Raw genomic sequence first — 21,164 nt, 5'->3', positions numbered from 1 at the left:
TGTGGAAATCTCCATAAGATATCCGTACCATGAGGTATTTTTTTCTCTATTGAAATAGAAATAGGTGACTGGTCAGATATGATCATATCATGAATTGTTTCTTCCCTAAGCTTACACATTAAATTTGAGGATAGTAGGAGATAATCAATGCGTGATGAGGAAGCATGTAATTGTGAATGGAAAGAGTATTCAAGGTCATAAGGGTGCAGGAAACGCCAGCTATCAATCAGGCTTAAGTCAGTCACCAGTGTGGCCAAGTGGGTGGGTTTTTATTAAAAATTTGCTCGAAGTTTAGTAGATCTATCCTCAGCCACACTAATGACATCGTTAAAATCGTCTCCAACTATGAGGTTAGGAAATTATTTTTCTGTTAGTTTCCATTGTAGTGTCTGCATAAATGCCTTGGGATTTGTATTTGGCCCATAAACATTGAATATTGTATACGTTTCTCCAGGTATACTGAGGGTGACATAGGCCCATCTTCCCTCATCAGAAGCTGAATCAAGAATTTACGCCCTCAATGATTTGTTTATCAAAATCAGCACTCCTGCTTTTTCCCCCATTGCTGGAGATCCTACAATCTGCGCTACCCACTTTTTTTTCATATATGACATTTCTGATGCCCCTAAATGTGACTCTTGTAGCAGAATTACGTCTGCATGAAGACTTTTTAGATGTCTCAGAATTTGTCCCCTTTTTGCAGGCGTTCGTAGGCCTTTAACATTCCATGAGTACATTTTGATTACCATGGCTCAAAATCATAGGGCCTATGTCGTCCTCCACTCACTTCACACTTTCCTTGGTACCTCATTTTAAAAAGAGAGAGCAGAACCCTCCCCCCCCCCCCCCCCCATCCCTCCCTCTCCCCTTAACGCTAAAAGAAAAACATAACTGAGATCCGAGTAAGGGATTTTTTCTAAAAGATATAGTAACTATCAAGGAAAAGTTCTCGTCTCTCGTGTCAACTTCAAACATTAAATTTTCCATTTCTTCGGTATGGACTTCTCTTTTTTCCCGCATGGGTAAAGTTTAGATAGCCTTTCGGCCTCCATGCAGCCATCTTAAGATGCAGTTTGTCCACAATATGGGTTAGCAATTTAGAGTCCGTGGGAAAACCAACTATGGCACACATGCATCGATATGAAAAAATTGGTGCAAACAGTCAGAACAGTGCAATATAAACATAGTGGGGATAGGTTTAAATGGAATCCCAAACATTACCCATCTCCTTCCTCATTCTCGGACGATGGAGATATGGATGCAAGAGTTTTAAGATAATTACAGGCTTCCTTTGGCTCTTGGAAAAATAGGACTTTTCCATCAGCTTCCGTGATTTTAAGAAGTGCTGGGTAAAGCAGGGCGAATTTAATCTGCCTGTTATAAAGTTCAGTGCAAACTGCTCCAAAAAGTTGTCTTTTTTTTGTAACTTCTGCAGAGTAGTCATTAAAGATGCATGCTGTGTATCCTAGCAGCTTGAATGGCTCCCTCAGTTCTTTATACGCATTCAAAATCTTCATTTTGTCATTATAATCCAAGTATCTGACGATCACTGTTCTTGAAGACTTGGGATCGTTTTCTTTAGGGGGTCCCACTCTGTGCGCCCTTTCCACTCATAAAGGAGCTGAGAGCTTTAAAGTTTCTGGAATAATGCTTTCGCAGAGATGTTGTAGATCACCCGGCTTACATGACTCTCCAATCACTCTCAGATTATTTTGGCGAGAGTGATTTTCTAAATCATCCAGCTTCTCTTTAAAGCCTTTATTTTCTGTAGTGAGATCTTTGATTGTATTTTGAGCTACTTGCGGGTCTGTTTCACATCGTTCGAGTCTGGTCTCTGCCTCTCAAATCTGCTTGGAGTGCTGCTGAAGTTTCTGGTTAATGGCCGCCAGGGACCTCGTGACCGCAGCCTCCACTATTGCCTGCAGGTCGGGCGAGATATGCTTTGCAACCTCTTTGGCAATGCGCAGGTGGTCAGCGTCTTTAAGGTGAGTGTGGGGGGTCTCTCCTCGAACTCGTCTGAGTCTGTGCCCCATTCCCCGTCATCTTTTTCCTGACTAGGTGATCTTGCCTGCTTCTTTTCCGGCCGGCGCCATCTTGGGTTGTGTGTCAGGCTCAATAATTTCCTTTCTGGTTTTGCCCGCTGGCTTTAGACATTGGTCCATAGGGCCTCTCGCTTTGATTTTGTGGATTGTGGGCCACCCCTTTTGGAGGGTGTTTAAGTGTGGCAAAGCTGCTCTGAGCTCTCCTCAAGTACGTCCGCTCATGCAGGCACCGGAACCGGAAGTCCAGCCCTGGCCTTTTCTATATCAGATATAGAAAAGACAGAGGCCTTTTTCTACAAGGTGGCAAGGCTACACGCTGGAACCTGACTGATAGAAGCCTCTGGTGAATCTTATTATTTTGACAACATACTGGGGCATTCACATTGACAATGACAGGCCAGGATGGATTTGTACTGACTCCACAGCCCTGGGCTTTTCCAGAGTTTGATAGAGGGCATTAGACTACTGTAACCCACTGTAGGTTTTCCATTAACAATAATGAGGTTTGGATAAAACACAAATTATTGTAAACAAGTCTGCAGTTTTCTATATAAATCTAATTATCAATTAAATTTGGGCAATTGGTTATTTAAGTAACTTAAGCTAGCCAGGTTGGTTATGGTGCAGTCTGGTAAGGGACCAATACCAGTAAATGCACTTCTGTTGACCAGTGAAAACTACTAGATCCTCTAATGAGGAGGAGTTCTAACTGGTTGGCAAACTGTATTAGATGTGTCACCAGAGCTGCGGAGACAGACTCCAGTGCATAGCCCAGCCCCTGATAGAAAGGTCGGGCCACTTTCTGCAGCGCTGGAAGGGCCTGCTACAGTTGTTAGAAATATGATGTAAAAGCTAACCTGAAACTCATGTAGAAGTCAAAATTTCAAAGTACAGAAATTAAAGAGGTAAACAATAAATCTTACAAATAGAAAGGGACCTGGTATTCCGTTCATTTTATTGTCATTTAGAATCAGTGGACAAATATGTTTAATTATAAGTCAAGACAACCCATGGGCTATCCAGAGTAGGTAATTAAATTGGCAGTGATAATTATTCACAAAAATAGCTAGAAAAACAGATCCTATCCCCAACATAAAAAGATTATCAAGAAAAAAAACAATGTGCAGTTCAGCAGACAAAAAGTGTTAGTGCCGCCCATCTCTACTTCTGGCATAGAATCCCAAACAAGCACAAAACCCAATGCCTGTAAGTACCAGTCCAAGCAGAATGGCTATTGCATCCCCTTCATCCATGGCTTCCGCCCCTGGAAGCACAAAACACAGAGATATGCAGGCACACACCAGGGCAAAGATTCTTCCAAGGAAAGCCATTTAGTTCCAAGTTAGTAAATTTCTTTCTGGAAAACAAAACACAGTTGTTACATCATTGCTTCATAGTCGAAAGCTTACTCCTTTTCTTTATTATTTAGTATTTATATAGCCCCAACATCTTCTGGAGCACTGTACAGAGTATATTGTCCTGTCACTTAAAAGAAAACTGAGCAGCTTTTAAAAACACTTACACTTACCTGGGGCTTCCTCCAGCCGACCAGTCCTCCTGGCTCCTCTCTCGATCCTGCAGGCGGCTCTGTTAATCGCCCACTTGGTCTGAAGTCACCAGTAAAAGTCCCCACCGCACATGCTCGTCACACGCCGGCCGGCATGAGAGTCCTGAGCATGAGCGGTTCTCTAACTTTGAACTGCGCATGCGCAGGACTCTCATGCTGGCCGGAGTGATGACTCATAGTGTGTGCAGCGGGGACTTGTACTGGTGACTTCAGGCCAAAGTCGCCGATTAACAGAGCCACTTGCGGGACCGAGTGAGGGCACGGGGACTTTGCGGCCTATGGTGGGCTGGAGGAAGCCCAAGGTAAGTGCAAATTGTGTTTAAAAGCTGTTCGGTATCCCTTTAATCGTCTCTCAGATGGGCTCACAATCTAATCCTTACCATAGTCATGTGTCTATTTATGTATCATGTAGTGTATGTATCGTAGTCTAGGGCCAATTTAGGGAGAAGCCAATTACCTTATCTGTTTTTTTGGGATGGGGAGGAAACCGGAATGTCCGGAGGAAACCTATGCAGATTTGGGGAGAACATACAAACTCTGTGCAGATAGTTCCCTGGCTAGGAGTCAAACCATGGACCCAATGCTGCAAGGCAAGATGGCTAATAACTATGCCACTGTGCTGCAACATGCTTTTCTAAATTAGCCAATAAATGGTATCATCCTGATTCAAAACTTCTTGCTTTTACATCATTATATAAATGCAGTGTTCAATGGATTATTGATATGACAAGCAAAGAAGGTCGTCCAACTTTGGGTGCGTTTACACTATGTGCGTTGCATTATTACATGAGTTATCAGATAACCCACTGCAATCGTCCCACAATAGGCCAATGCACATAGTTGGGCTGGCTCTGTGGTACGTCTGGCTCAGTCATAATAACTCGAGCGGAGCACTGCCAGACACATTACACCCACATTATGACTGAATGGCAATGAGGTACTGTGAGCGTTACTGGAAGCCACCAGTTTTAAAACATTGCAATAGATTTAATATGATCTTACCCTAAATGTTATGTTTTGCTTATGATTGTGGACAGGATAGGACAAAGCAGAGTTCCAGTCCACATAAATAAGGCTGACCTTTGAGCACACAGACCTGGCACTTGCAGCACAACCAGCCACTGTTACCCGATAATGGCCTAAAATACACAAATGACTCCTTTACCAACAGCAAATACATAAAAGCCATCAACAGAACACCAAAGCAAACCCACGTAGTTCCAACACCAAAGAACAGGACAGAGCTTTTTAGGTGGCACAATGAAAGTACAACACACATAAAACATCAATGTTAATAATTTGGTCATAAAAATGTTAGAACACAGCCACAGTAATTCTACAGACATGAACTAAGGTGTTGGTACATTCACTGCTCATTAAAAAACTGCTTATGCTTTCTGAAAAGTGATTCAATAAAAAGGAATTGTCTCATGTATACCTGCATGTCACTAATATCTAATAAAGCTAAGGAAAGCAAGGGTCAAAGATATACTGTAATACAAAGATAACCTGAAATGGCCATGTACTGTATATTTTACCTGTTTATCGTGTTTGTGTTGAATTATACATGGTTCTACTCCTTCCTATGTGCCCTGCTGCTTAAAAAATAACAAGTATTAAATAAGTTAATGGCCCATGGCACTGTGGTCAGCCTCCTCAATGTGGCCACAACAGCAAAATCCACTCCACAGCAAGACGCAAGGAACAACTTCCAAAGATGCACAAGCTAAATTCAAAAGTCAAGCTTTGTCAGGGTCTGATCACAACATTGATCGCTTTTGATTGCCGGTGGACTCAATGGAAGATGACCCGGGAGGGCTCCATGTTTTAAAGGAAAACATAACATTGCCAAAATTCAAAGCTGGTAAAATGTATTGCAAAGCCACAATGCTTTGCAAAGGGCCTTGTTCCAAGAATATTGGGGAACATTTATCAAGAGTGTCTGAGACAAAATATTATTAGGTTTTTAGAAATCTGTGCCAAACTGAATCAGATATCTTAAGAAAATCACAAAAAAGAGCAGGATACACAGTAGATACACTGTAGCGTGGATCGGGGGGTTGGCCCTAGAGCTGCGCAGCCGCACCTGCAGCAGGTGCGGACTGCGCAGCCGCGGCCAGCCGGATATATTGGCAGAGGCAGGAGAGCCCGACCCGGGCCCTGCGGTCGTGACAGGCCGGGGGGGGGGGGGGGGGGGGGGGGTCTATTGAGCGGCGGGGACCCGGCGGAATGACACGGAGGGCGCGGATGGCGTCCTCCGTGTCTTTTAAAGAGTTGCAGGTACTTCACTTTTTTAACTTTTTTTTTTTAATAATTTGGCCTCGTAAGTCCTTTAAGCACAGAACAGCTTCACGGGACACCTGGCAGCAGGGGGGAGAAGCACTTCACATATCATGCCTAACCTGCACTATCTGTAGAACTGATATTAAGCACTTCTTATTCTCTGACAGTTTAGGGATGGATTTGCACTTTTCTTAACTGTAGTGCAGCTGTACAAATCCACGCTAAACTGCCGCTATTATGCAGGATCTAAGAAGTTTCTTATGCAGAACAGTTGCCCTGCTGGTTAGAACAGTTTAAGAAGAAAAAAAATGCTGGTAATGCTTTAACCTCCTTGGCGGTAACCCCGTGTGTGACACGGGGTAAGCCGCCGGAGGGTGCCGCTCAGGCCCTGCTGGGCCGATTTTAATAATTTTTTTTTTGCTGGACGCAGCTAGCACTTTGCTAGCTGCGCCAGCACTCTGATCGCCGCCGGCCCCTGCCCGATCGCCGCTATCTGCTGCGGCGCGGGCCCCCCCCCCCCCCTCCAGACCCCAGCGCTGCCTGGCCAATCAGTGCCAGGCAGCGCCGAGGGGTGGCCCGGGACTCCCAATGACGTCCCGACGTCAGTGACGTCGGTGACGTCATCCCGCCCCGTCGCCATGGCGACGGGGGAAGCCCTCCAGGAAATCCCGTTCTATGAACGGGATTTCCTGATCGGAGATCGCCGAAGGCGATCGAAGCGGGCGGGGGGGGTGCCGCTCAGCAGCGGCTATCATGTAGCGAGCCCTCGGCTCGCTACATGATTAAAAAAAATTTTTTTAAAAAAAAAACTGCTGCGCTCCCTCCTGGCGGTATTTTTCATACCGCCAAGGAGGTTAATAAATCTAGCCCACTGTCTCCAGAACCCAGTACATCAAAACCACATACTTCTTCCTGTAAGAAAAACTTTTGCCAGGAGTTTCAAAGCATATCCTCTGATTCTTATCTATGTTTCCCCACACAGCTGTTCTGCTGACATGCCAGTCAGACTGAGATAAACACTAAAATCAATATACTTTTCATATTTGCTGTTGCTTTTCTGGACACTGGAAATATGCTAAACCATTTTTTTTTACAAAAGTTTTTAAAGGTCAGCCTGACACACATTCTTCAGAAGTGTCCAAAAAGATTGGACATCCAGACACTGAGGAATACATGTTTTCAGTCATCCTTAGTAGTTTAATACTCATCTTTCATATGTGTGGATTCACAACGCTTTACTGAATGCAAATATGCAATCCTTTTATTGATAGGACTTATGTGCACGGAGAAACCAGACTAACAGATATTCTGCTAGACTTCTCCTTGTTTGAAAGGGGGTCAGAACCTTTTCTTCCTTTTATGAATAGCTAGCACTGAGGTCTCTCCACCTTTCACTCTGGAGAGTGGTGGCAGAAAATTACCCGATTTCCAGCGCAAAATCAATCATTTTTACCTATTGAATATACAATTGATATTGTATCATGTATGGGTACATCATCCAACCTCTGTAATCCCCTGCCACAACACATCCGTCACTCTCCAACCTTTGATAACTTTAATAGTGCCCTCAAAGCCCGCTTTTTCTGTCAAGCACATGCTCTACCTTAGTACCTTAGGCTAGTTTCCCCTTTTACCTCTAGCCAAGTTGTATTCCTACTGTAGATAACCTAAAATACACTGCCTCTAGGTATGAATATTGGGTTCTTCTCCGTTAGCCGGGCGCATCCACTAGGTGGCGATAAAACTCCACCAGAGTTACATCTTTCTCTACTATCCATGGCGGCCTGGAGGGGGAATAGTAATTAGCGCCACCTAGAGGATGCGCCCGGCTAACGGAATAATACCGAATATTGTACATTACCCCACCTCTTGACAAGCCCCCCCCCCCCCTTCCAATTCCTTTACATTGTAAGCTCACAAGGGCCAGGCTCTCTCACCCTTTTGTGTATTGGAATTTGTTACACATTTATTCATATTAATGTTGTCACTGTTATTACCAATTCTGTATTTTGAACCAATTCTGTATTTCGTATATTGGTGTATACCATTATCTGTATTATTTTGTACCTAATGTTTATTTCTTACTTTGTACAGCACCACAGAATAGTTTATAAATCAATAATAATAATAGTAATACTAATAACTACACCCTCCTTATTTAAATTGTTGTCTGTGGAAATCTGCATATTAATTGCAGCATTACTGATGGAAACCAGTAGAGGGCGATTACTGTCTCATATTAACTTCCATGGAAAGAAGTGTAATTATGCACCATGTTAAGAGTTCTGAACTAACAGCTGCAGAAAGCTTTCAGCACTATTATAAACAGGGTCATCACACAACTAGCCATAATACATTGTACTCTGCTAATAAGCTGACTAATTCTAGTGAATTAAACCAACTTGCCACAGCAGAACAACTTTTTGAATAGCTCACAGCACAATCAGTGCGCTAATCTGGGGAAATTACACTCTACTCCTTCAATAATTATAAAAATATGTTTTAAAGTGTATGAGAAATTTGTGAAGTCAATAGAGCTTCTAAACCTTTATTTTTAGAAACTCACAGGGCTAGAAAACAATACTCATAGTACCTCTGTGCAGATACACCCCACAATATTAACTGCAATTCATCCTTTTTACTGCTGCAGCAGATCTCAACTGCCTGCATCTCCACTGTTTTTGGAAGTGCCAAATCATATACACTAAGTAGGCTGCATGAGCAGAGCCTAATGAGGCACACAAAGCCTATGACAGTACACGGTAGTCAGGACTGCTAAAAAAACAGCATAGGTGTGGCACAAAATTGAGTTTCATAAGGAGAGCCACAGTAGTGTGAGGAGGATTGACTGCAATTAATAAGGCCTTGCTGGGATGCATCAGGGTCCTAAATATATTGCGTGTAGGCCCTGGAAGCCTTTATTGGTGGTACTTTACCTTTAGATCATTGGTGTCCATGCTGTGGTTCTTCAATGTCTACTGTGCACACTTCAAACTATCAATTTGTTGTATATTACGTAGGGCTGATTCATGTAGCACTCACAGTACATGGGTCACGTGTTTAGCATGTAAAACAACATGGGTTACTATAGCAATGCTCGTGTTACACATGTATCATGGGTTGTGCTAATTGCAAAATGTACGGTACACTGCTGATGTTAGGATCAGTAATATTGCTGTGCGCAGGCAGCCCACTGCAGTTTCACTGGCGTTATGTGATTCAGGCCCGTACATAAAGTTATCTGGGTTAAAAAAGAAACCATGTGCCCAACATGTACCCATTAGGTTCAATCTCTTGAGCATCACTGTATCTTAATATAGCGGAAATGAAAGCTACAAAAGTCAAAACTCATTTCCCTGCCTGGACATTTATAGCTGTGGATACTAATTAAAGTAAGGGAAACATTGAAGCTCCCATTAAATAAGAATAAATTCTGATAAAAAAATATTGGTAAAGATTATCAATCTTTTTACTATGGCCAAACCTAACCTTATTCTCACATAGAACTCTCCCTATCGATGCCTAACCAATCACCCCTAGGGCTGCCTAACCTTAACCCCCCGGCGGTGCCTAACCTTAAAGCCCTCCAGTGGAGCCTGACCTTAAACCCCCCCACGCCTAAGGCTAGGTCCAAACTTGTCCGTTGCAGATCAGATCCGGTTCAAACGGATCCAATTTGGTCATTTTTTTTCCCCCTCTCCGTTTTTTACTATTTTAAAATATATTTGCAGCATGTTTCCAGTCCATGGAAAAGTATGTCCGGGCCATGGGGGGGAAGGGCACTAGCCAAACTGGAAAGTGGAAAGGGAAGCAGTCAGGACGGGAGGGTAGCGGTCGGGGCGGGTCACACCCCCCTCCCTCACCTGGGTCCCCCGTCCCCGATCCCCTCCAGCTATTTGCGCAAAAGGTTATTATAATGTAATGTAGGCAGCGAGCGGGGGTGCTTACCTTCCTCTCTTGCGTTTCACCCCTCGCCGCTCTATACTTCGGAGGGCAAAGTTTTCCAAAATGGATTCCCCGGAACGCACATGGATTCGTTTTGAAACTGAGTGAAGATTGCTGCTATTTTTAACATTGGTATACGGTTTTGATCTGGACCAAAAAATTGAGCCACAGATACGTTTTTAAAATAAGTGTGAACCTACACTAATACTAAAGACAACCCTTGTGCCTAACGCTAAAGACCAAACCCCTCCCCCCCTGCCACCTATCACTATCCGCTGATATTTAATGATTAGCGGCTATTAGCAGTAATTCAAATAGATGCAATCTGCATAGCCAGTGGCTATTTTCTCGGGTGTCCCCAGCACCCAAATGAATGCTTATAGCATCTATTAGCAATACTGATAATAATTACCTTAATATACAGCGGGAACTTCAAGAAATGCTAATAACATTGTTCCCTATGTCCTGCCCAGCTGGCCACATATGTCCTTTTTACTTGTTTCGTGAAAAAAAAAAAAAAAAAAACACACCTCCCTTTCTCCATACATAGTCCAAGTCCTTTTGACCTAACCAAGTCCATTTGCCAAAATGTAATACTGCCCTTGGATGTATTTACACCTTACCTTGTAGTCTAATTTCCAAGATTAATAAGCCTAGTTTGTCTAACCTTTTTAGGTAAGCGAGACCTTCCATCCCTCTAATTAAATTTAGTTACCCATGGTTTCTACCTGCTGTAAAACATTAATGACCTCCCAGTAGTGTGATGCCCATAACTGTATCACATACTCAGATGCGAGTTCACAAATTTATACAGAAGCACTTGTATATTATCAAATATCCATAAATAATAAACCTCCATCCCCATTCCTATACAGTGTCTCCCCTTTACCCTTTACCGTGTTTCCATATATAGTACAGTATTCTCCCCAGAATTTTTTTCCAGCTGGGTGGCATGAAAAAGTAGCCGGGTGGGGCGAGGTGAGAGAATGCAGGGCTGGCGCTTCTCTGCTTGCAGCAGAGGAGGTGGTGAGCCAATAACAGACAGGTGCTCGCCAAAACTAGCCGGGTGCAGCACCCAGCTAAAAGAGCCTGGGGAGAACACTGTAGTAACACCATGTTTAGTATCCCCCATATAGTGTCCAGATAATGCCTCTTATGATGCCACTTACAGTGCTTCCTATATGGTGCCTCCTATATGGTGCCTGAAAAAGTATATTATAAATGTGCCCATGCAGGCACTGGTGTTGAAAATATGCTGGGTAAGCAGTATCTATCCTGTCTTAAGGTGGCCATACACTGGTTGATTTGCCATCAGATCGACCAACAGATAGATCCCTCTCTGATCGAATCTGATCAGAGAGGGATCGTATGGCTGCCTTTACTGCAAACAGATTGTGAATCGATTTCAGCATGAAACCGATCACAATCTGTGGAGCTGCCGCTGCCCCCCGCCAGCTAGTATCAAAGCGTAATAATCCGCACCACCTTCAAGCATGTATCTCCATTTATTGGTAGAAAAAGACAAACATATTAAAAAGAACTGTAGGGCAAAACAGTCCGCTGTTTCGGGCTACCTGCCCATCTTCAAGTTGCCCAGAACTGGGCAACTTGAAGATGGGCAGGTAGCCCGAAACAGCGGACTGTTTTGCCCTACAGTTCTTTTTAATATGTTTGTCTTTTTCTACCAATAAATGGAGATACATGCTTGAAGGTGGTGCGGATTATTACGCTTTAATACTACTGAATCCTGTGGTGTCCAGGATTTTTCTCCAGCACACCTACCATTCCTGACCGGATGGTTTGCCAGTGAGTGCTACCCTATACATAGGACTGCCCCCCGCCAGCTATACATTACCTGCTCCGGCAGGCACGAGTCCCCTCTGTCCCCACTGCTCCTCCTCTTGCTGGGCTCCGGATTCCGGCTGGCTTCACTTCTTTCTGTCCGGGGAAGTTTAAACAGTAGAGGGCGCTCTACTGTTTAAACTTCCTGTCGGGACAGGAAGTAAGTGAAGCCAGATGGAACCCGGAACCCAGCGGAGAATGAGCAGCGGGGACAGAGGGGAACTCACGCCTGCCAGAGCAGGTAATGTATTGCCGCTAACTTCGGTCGTCTGGCATTCGAACGCCGCTATCGACGCGGTCCAGACCCGCCGGTGATCGAGCGAAATCTTCCGCATGGACCGATCGACTGGACTTTTGGACAGAAATCGACTGTTCTGTCTGCGTTTGCGAACGATTTCACAGCAGATTCAATCACAGTGCTCATATCTGCTGTATATCGGCGGGAAAATTGTTAGGTGTATGGGCCCCTTTAGTTCTTCAGTGCCTGCATCCTAATTGGCTTTCTCAGGCATGTCTACTGAGTCACCTGATCAGGTCAGTAACCGCACATGAGACTTCTACAACTCGATTACTGGTCAGTATAGACCTTGGATGCCTGCTTGGTTTGCTTGCAGCAAAACATCAAGCAAAGAGCTTCTTTGAACTGCTCAACTCCATGCTTCCAATATCCCCCTCTCCCGATGGGGTCAGTGGCATTCCAAGTGTGTATCCCCAGTGCTGTCAATGGTGCTTCCAATTGTCCATCCTGACTGTGTTAAATGTGTTTCCATTCAGGGCCCATCATACCATCCTCTCTGCTTCTGAATGTCTGATGTATGGACAGCACGTGATGGATAGCACTCTCGCCTTGCAGTGCTGGGTCCCCGGTTAGAATCCCAGCCAGAGCAACATCTGCAAGAGTTTGTATGTTCTCCCCGTATATGTGCGGGTTTTCTTTGGTCACTCCGGTTTCCTCCCACATACAGAACATGGGTTTGATATGGCTGTGTAAAACTTAAAGCTATAGGCTTGCTATACACCAGCGGTTCTGGATGCTTGCTTGGCTTAACAAGGGCGAAAAGGGATAATTTGCATATTTAGTAGTAGTGCATTGTGGGTAACCACAAATGTTCACTTACATCTCAATTATTGCAAATTTCCTTGTGTTTTAAGAAAGCAATTACACCAAGCTTTGCTTTTTTAGTAGGAGGGCTTTTTGGTTCCTTTTATCCCCCTATACATTCCTAGTAGTTTGGGTCACCCTGAGCTGCTGGTTACTCTCTTATACAGAAAAAGTTAATTGGCTTCCCTCTAAATTGGCTAGGACTACAATGACTATGGTAGGGATTAGATTGTGAGCTCCTCCTCTGTAAAGCACTGTAGAAGATGTTGGCACTAAAAAAATATGGAATAATAATAATAATAATAAATCATTTCTTTTTTAAAAAAGGAAACAAGCACATAAACAACAGGAGATATCAATAGGTTTAGCTGCCGCTTTCTCCCGTACAATAATTTGTTAAATTCAAATAGAGCTGTGAATTGGACTGCTGTACATCATTATAAGTGGTGACTAAAATACATCATAATTATAGTATATTACAGTCTAGGGACTATTTTGGGGGAAGTCAGCCTATAAGTATGTCTTCGGGGATGTGGGGGGGGGAAGCTAGAAGACACCCATGTGAACACAGAGAGAACATTACCAACTCCATACACAAAAAGTTCTGTTCAACAATAGAGCCATGGAGTCTTAGCACTGCAAGAAGAGAATGTTAGCCATGCCATGTGGGTATCATGCTGCCCTCAGTGCCCTACTGCAACACAGTAGGTCACTGACAGAATGTTTTACCGCATCAGTGATCACACTGACAGCAATCCATTTCCTTTAGTGGAGACTTCTGCCAGAACAATCATTGATGCAATAAGACAATCCAGCTGGCAAACAAAACAGAGATTGAGTATAGAGGAAACAAACAATCCCCTGCTGCAATGCATCTCAAGGCAGGAATACAGTTTTGTACTGACACTATAGAGTTAACAGAATTCCACTTGTAGAGGGATTTATGCAGGACCATAAATCACTAATAACATTCTCCAGTGTAGCCCTTCTCCACTCATCAGTACAGCTGACACTAGCAAATGGCAGAAGACCAGGAAATCCAGAGTTCCTTCCTGGTTGCTGGCTGTGAAATTTATCACAGTTTTCAGCACCAAAAGGTTGCCAGTAGATACTGAGCATGCCTAGATCCAAAGTTTCCTCAGTTTTAAAAACAGAACAGTGGGCCATATGCAACTGAAGGCGATAAGAAGCTTGCAAATGCGAGCATCTTATCAACTGACATGGCTCATGATTTACTGGCGAATTCAATTACTGGATTCACCTGAGCAATGTCCGAGCGAGAAAAGACTCGCGCACGTGGATAATAGGCATTCATCTATGCTTTGCTTTTAGCTTCTGGGCAATGGGGGGCAAGATTTGGTGCTGTGGTGCCAACTTTCAGCACCTTGGCACTGCTCCCTCACTGCCTTGAGATCCTCCAAATTTGCCACTAACTTGCCAGGCACCTGCACACTGCTGACACCCGTCATTGCCCGTCATACCTGCACTATTAAACTTCATAGATCTGCCTGTGCGTTAGGAATCTTTGGGAAGCCTTCAGAAGTACTAATTTGATGTCCCAGAGTACTTCAGAAGACAAGCACATCTGTACTGTGCATGTGTGAGTCCAGGCTCATGGATGTGCAGTACAGATGCACTTATCTTTGGGAGTACTTGGGGAAGTACTTCTGAAGACTCTAAAAGCACTATTCGACCTGGCAGAAGGAGGTCGAACAAGCTTAAACAGGGGATGGTGCAGGAATTAAGGCCAGCATGGAGGAATGGTATATAACAAAGAGTTTTCCCTCTTCTTGAGCAAGTATCATTTGTAAGACTATGAGGGACAGGAAGAAGCCCCAGGTAAGTAAAACTCAACTGTTCCCCACATAAGGTTCACGTTAAGCAATGCATATTATGTGGCTATGCTACTTGATCCTCTTAAAGAGACACTGAAGTGTCTAAAAAAACATCTATTTAATAAATGTGTTTAACCTAATAGCCCTAACTAAACCGCCGCGGCTGTAAGCTATCTAAATCCCCCCCAACTCCCCCCTCTCTCTCGCCTGCAAAATCCACGACTTTCTTGGTCGTGCATTTTGCTGCCCTAAGCGCTTCCGTGTGAGGCAGGGCTATGAGCTGCAGCCCTTCCTCACACGCGTCTGTTAGCGGCGGATCTCCGCCTCTCCCTTGCCCCTCTCAGCGAAGGAAGACTGAGAGGGGCAGGGGAGAGGCGGCGATCCGCCGCTGACAGGCACGTGTGAGGCAGGGCTGCGGCTCATAGCTCTGCCTCACACGAAAGCGCTGCCCGGATTGCCCCCGGGGAATTTGGGGGGATTTAGTTAGATTGGAGCGGCGCGAATGCGGCGGTTTAGTTAGGGCTATTAGGTTAAACACTTTTATTAAATAAAAAGAAGCTTTTTTGAGATTTCAGAGTCTCTTTAAAGGAAACCCAAGACTAAAAGAAAGAAAAAATGTATACATACCTGGGGCTGCCTCTAGCCCCCTTCAGACTGATCGGTCCCTCAACATCTTTGCAGGCCACCTGGATCCTTCACCAATTGGACCGGCAATTCCGCCCGTCAGGGTGTTCTGCGACACAATGGGGGAGCGCGCGCATCAGGACAGTACCTGCGTAGACTCGCGGAATTACTGGGCCACCAAGCAGAGGATCCAAGTAGCCTAGGATGACGGTGAGGGACCCATCAGCCTGAAGGGGTCTGTAGGACGCTCCAGATATGAACTTTTTTTTTTCTTTTACTCATCCAGCAGTCGCTGGATAGCGTACTAGTTAAGGGCTTTGCCTCTGACACAGGAGACCAGGATTTGAATCTCAGCTCTTCCTGTTCAGTAAGCCAGCACCTATTCAGTAGGAAACCTTGGGCAAGCCTTCCAAACACTGCTACTGCTCATAGAGCGTGTCCTAGTGGCTGCAGCTCTGGCGCTTTGAGTCCGTCAGGAGAAAAGCGCAATATAAATGTTCTGGATTTTGTCTTGTCTCATGTACACTTTAAGGCACTGACCACACTAAAGCTACCTAATACTGGGGCATATCTGGCTATTCTACTGGGTAGGGGACTACATACTACAGGGTACATCTGGCTATCTTACCTGGGGAGATGGGCATTCTAAAACTGGAGTTAAATCTGGGTTCCCCAAATACTGGGGTCATGTCTTGCTCCCTATAATGGGGGGGGGGGGAGGGGAAGAGTTTCAACCTACCTAATACTGGGGGCAGGCCCGTTTTTAGGGTCGTGCGGCCCGTGCGGTCGCCAAAGGAGTTGTGGGCGCTGCAATGGAGGGGGGAGTCAGTCGCGGGGAGGGCAGCCCGACCTCTCCCTCCCTTCCTCGCCGCGGGCGCCCTCCGTGCTCCCCCCTCCGAGTCTGACTGCAGGGAAGGGAAGCGCTGTCACCGGTGTGTAGGGAGGGGCAACTCACCTCCCTGGATCCAATCGCAGCCGGTCTCCTCTTCTGTCTTCTCTTCATACTAGCCGCTGATACACATGCTGCTTCCGGCTACAGGGAGCAGCGTGTGTATCAGCGGCTATGAAGAGAAGACAGAAGAGGAGACCGGTTGCGATTGGATCCAGGGAGGTGAGTTGCCCCTCCCTACACAGCGGTGACAGCGCTTCCCTTCCCTGCAGTCAGACTCGGAGGGGCAGCACGGAGGGCGCCCGCGGCGAGGAAGGGAGGGAGAGGTCGGGCTGCCCTCCCCGCGGCTCCCCCCTCCATACTGGGGGGCACCTACCTAATCTAACCTATACTGGGGGGCACCTACGTAATCTAACCACACTGGGGGGGCACCTACCTAATCTAACCTATACTGGGGGGCACCTACCTAATCTAAACACACTGGGGGGCACCTACCTAATCTAACCTATACTGTAGGGGCACCTACCTAATCTAACCTATACTGGGGGCACCTACCTACTCTAACCACACTGGAGGGGGCACCTACCTAATCTAAACACACTGAGGGGGCACCTACCTAATCTAAACACACGGGGGGGGGGGCACCTACCTAATCTAAACACACTGGGGGGGGGGCACCTACCTAATCTAACCTATACTGGAGGGCCCCTACCTATCTAACCTGTATTGGGGGCACCTACCTACCTAGCCTATACTGGTGGCAACTATACTGGCTACCTATATTGGAGGCACCTACCTAACTAACCTATACTGGGGGCACCTACCTATCTAACCCAGGCTGGGGGCAACTATTCTGACTCCCTATATTAGAGGCACCCACCTAGCTAACCTGTACTGGGGGCACCTACCTATCTAACCTATACTGGGGGCAACTATACTGGCTACCTATACTGGGGGGCACCTACCTAATCTAACCTATACTGGGGGGCACCTACCTAATCTAACCTATACTGGAGGGCCCCTACCTATCTAACCTGTATTGGGGGCACCTACCTACCTAGCCTATACTGGTGGCAACTATACTGGCTACCTATATTGGAGGCACCTACCTAACTAACCTATACTGGGGGTACCTACCTATCTAACCTAGGCTGGGAGCACCTACCTATCTAACCTAGGCTGGGAGCAACTATTCTGACTCCCTTTATCAGAGGCACCCACCTAGCTAACCTGTACTGGGGGCACCTACCTAATCTAACCTATACTGGGGGCAACTATACCGGCTACCTATACTGGAGGCACCTACCTGGCTAACCTATACTGGGGGCAACTATACTGGGGCACCTATGCCTGGCTACCTATACTGGGGGGGACCTATAGCTGGCTACCTGTACTGAGTGCAACTAGACCAGGCTAACCTATACTGCGGGCATGTATACCTGGCTCCGCGGGGGGCGCAATTTTAACACCCTCGCCCTGGGTGCATTTTAGCCTAGAAATTGCCCTGACTGGGGGCACATCTGGCCATGGGGGGGCTTCCTAATATTGGGAGAACATTTGCTACCTATACTGGGGAGGGAGCAGTTGAGGGGGGAGGGGAATCCTCGTCAGTAGTGATAGAGAACCTTGTCCTGTCCCTGAATAAGTTTAGTTACAGCATTTATAACAGATTGCAGAGGTGAGTGTCTAGTTAGTGCAATACCAGATGGGAGGACACTGCATCAGTTAACATAGGTGATAGTGTACCAGGACTTTGGACTACAAATTGCACATTGGCATACCTACCGGGGATGCGACCCCATCAGCCGCAGGGGGGCCCGGGGCCGCTCTGGAGCCCGCTCACTGTGCGCGGGGGGGGGGGGGGGGGAGGGGGCTGGAAAAGCGCTGGCGCCCGCCCGATTCTGGACCCTCCAGCATGGTGCTCAACTAGACACTGCCGAAGCCCTGCACTGGAGACTATTTGTGTCTCCAGTACAGGGCTTTGGGCGCCATCTTGCCGTAGCCCTGCACTCTGCCTGTCAGCGCGGGAGATGTGCTGCAGTGCACAGGAGGATCGTTGGGGATTTTCTGGTGAACGCTGCCCACATTACGATTTTCTGGCCCACATTACGATATTTTGGTGCACGCTGCCCAAATTACGATTGTCTGGTGAATGCTGTCCACGTTACAATTTTCTGGTGACTGCTGTTCACGTTACAATTTTCTGGTGACTGCTGCCCACATTACGATTTTCTGGCCCACATTACGATTTTCTGGTGAACACTGCCTACTGTAACGATTGGTGTAGCACACAGACGTCTGATTATTGTGTGATCTGCAGAATCACCAATAATACAGACTCTATACCCAATTATGTGGTGATCTGCAGTATCACCAATAATGCAAGTATAGAAGGCTGAGAACCAGAGGTGTAATGTGTTTGGTGCAACAGTAGATTAAATGGATAGATCTCACCAGAGAAGCTGCTGAGTACTATCTGAAACAACAGTGCTAGCCCTCACCAGGGGAGCTGGTGGGTACTAGCTGCAACAACAGTAGAATAAATAATAGGTCTTACCAGAGGAGCTGGTAAAGTACTAACAACAGGAGTGACAACAAAGTTTGGCTAAACCTTACCTTAACACTGTCCACGTTACGATTGTCTGGTGACTGCTGCCCACGTTACGATTGTCTGGTGACTGCTGCCCACGTTACGATTGTCTGGTGACTGCTGCCCACGTTACGATTGTCTGGTGACTGCTGCCCACGTTACGATTGTCTGGTGACTGCTGCCCACGTTACGATTGTCTGGTCACTGCTGCCCACGTTACGATTGTCTGGTCACTGCTGCCCACGTTACGATTGTCTGGTCACTGCTGCCCACGTTACGATTGTCTGGTCACTGCTGCCCACGTTACAATTTTCTGGTGACTGCTGCCCACGTTACAATTTTCTGGTGACTGCTGCCCACGTTACAATTTTCTGGTGACTGCTGCCCACGTTACAATTTTCTGGTGACTGCTGCCCACGTTACAATTTTCTGGTGACTGCTGCCCATGTTACAATTTTCTGGTGACTGCTGCCCATGTTGCAATCCCCTGGTGAGTGCTGCCCGCGTTACAATCCCCTGGTGACTGCTGCCCACGTTACAATCCCCTGGTGACTGCTGCCCACGTTACAATCCCCTGGTGACTGCTGCCCACGTTACAATCTTCTGGTAACTGCTGCCCACATTACGATTTTCTGGTGAACGCTGGCCACATTACGATTTTCTGGTGAACTCTGCCCACATTATGATTTTCTGGTGAACTCTGCCCACATTATGATTTTCTGGCCCACATTACGATTGTCCGGTGAAATGCTGCCCACTTCACAATTAAATTACAGTGAAACGCTGCCCCATTACGATTGTTTGGAACCTATGGGGGGGGGGGGGGGGCATCCAAATATTCACAGGGGGGCCCAGTGATTTCTAGTTACGCCCCTGAAATTGCATGTACAGTTTTAGTTGTGTGTAGAGGTAACATCATTCCACCATAGACTATATTATATACAGGATACTCCTCCTACTTGTTTTAAACATAAATGTTATGGATTTCTGACTCACACTATACAACAACATCACTTACCTCTCTCAGTCTTGCAAATATAAGCTCACTGCCAAAGAAAGGAAATACTTGTCTGCTGTAAGGACCAGGAAAAGGAGCAATATTATTAGCAGCTTGATATCCTAATAAAGCATGAACAGCAATGTTACAAGCACAGAATGTTACAATTACCAGAGCTCGCTAGAATCTCTGCAGGCAATCAGCTGAAACTTATGTAGCAGTGAGAAAAGCTCCTTCCAAAGAATATTACATGAAATGCTTCTAGAGACACACAACCAGGAAGAGATTGTGAAGAAGGAAGTGCTTTATACTACAAATCCCATGATGCCTCACGTACCCCAGGCTGTTCCTAGGATGAGCAGCAAACACGGGCTGCAGAAGGTCATTATTATGAGCCGGGTGTCTGCAGGCTGTGGAGACTGGAGAGGCTGTACTGCAGCCATAAAACGGACACCTGTTATGTGGTGTTTGGGTGCCTGAAGCGAGCCGTGAGGCTGATTTATGATGATCTTTCAGCGACTAGCTGTTCTGAGCTGGCAGTTCAGTAGCTGACCAGCAGGGGGGCTCCGCTTTTTAGCATTGTGTTTTTGTAGAGTCGTGATAACGAGAAGTCTCGCAATCTGTTACTATATTCCTGCAAAGCAGTGAGATCTGCTCCTTTGTTTTGATCATAATACAAAGGGATGTTTTGCATTGTAGAGCACAGCAACTTTGCCCAGACGCGGCGGCTGTACGCCAGGCAGGTTCAGCTGTTCAGCGACCTCTGAAGTCCTTTACTTCAAATGACCAAAAGCCTGATTAGGATTGCAAATGATAGCTGCCTCGCTTTGTTTTTTAGGGGGGAGGTAAAGTGTCATGGTTATTTTTTATCCTGAGAATCAAACAAAACGTACTGGAAATTCATGGTCATTATAATCCTTTCAGAATTGTCAACAGCTTTTGCCACTTGGCTACAGTGATCTCTGCTTACAGACTTTGTAAGTTAGCACATGCCAAATATATGAAAGAGAAGCAAGATACAGACAGTCCTCTACACTGGTCGATATTGGCCATACACTGGTCGATGGCAAGCAGATTGAGCCCTCTCTGATCATCATTTGATCAGAGGCCTGGAACACACCAGAGGAGTTTTTCTGAGCGTTTTGAGTTTTTAAATCTGCTGCTAATGTTATCCTATGTGTCTGTGCACACTGGAGCAGTGAGGTTTTGTAAAAAACCCCATAGCATTACATTGGGAAGAGCTTTTGAAACCTCTAAAAGCTCTTCCCAATGTAATGCTATGGGGTTTTTTACAAAACCTCACTGCTCCAGTGTGCACAGACACATAGGATAACATTAGCAGCAGATTTAAAAACTCAAAACGCTCAGAAAAACTCCTCTGGTGTGTTCCAGGCCAGAGAGAGGATCTATGTATCTGCTGGATTGGTTGCATACACTGCACACAGATT

General features: G+C 45.9%; 1 protein-coding gene across 1 annotated transcript; it reads right to left on the bottom strand.

The window, feature by feature from the left end:
* Positions 1-2,978: 2,978 nt before the first annotated feature.
* SMIM30 (small integral membrane protein 30) lies at positions 2,979-20,201 on the bottom strand. Its single transcript, XM_068272730.1, has 3 exons — positions 19,888-20,201; positions 19,738-19,792; positions 2,979-3,399 (listed from the first exon to the last, which is right to left on the bottom strand). The coding sequence occupies exon 3, from the start codon at positions 3,371-3,373 to the stop codon at positions 3,188-3,190; it is 186 nt and encodes a 61-aa protein (XP_068128831.1). The 5' UTR covers positions 3,374-3,399; positions 19,738-19,792; positions 19,888-20,201; the 3' UTR covers positions 2,979-3,187.
* Between the last annotated feature and the right edge of the window lie 963 nt (positions 20,202-21,164).

The sequence above is a fragment of the Hyperolius riggenbachi genome, chromosome 3 (genome assembly GCF_040937935.1).
Source record: "Hyperolius riggenbachi isolate aHypRig1 chromosome 3, aHypRig1.pri, whole genome shotgun sequence".
Taxonomy (NCBI): Eukaryota; Metazoa; Chordata; class Amphibia; order Anura; family Hyperoliidae; genus Hyperolius; species Hyperolius riggenbachi.
Note: the sequence above shows the minus strand (reverse complement) of the source record. Positions and strands in the feature narration are given on the sequence as shown.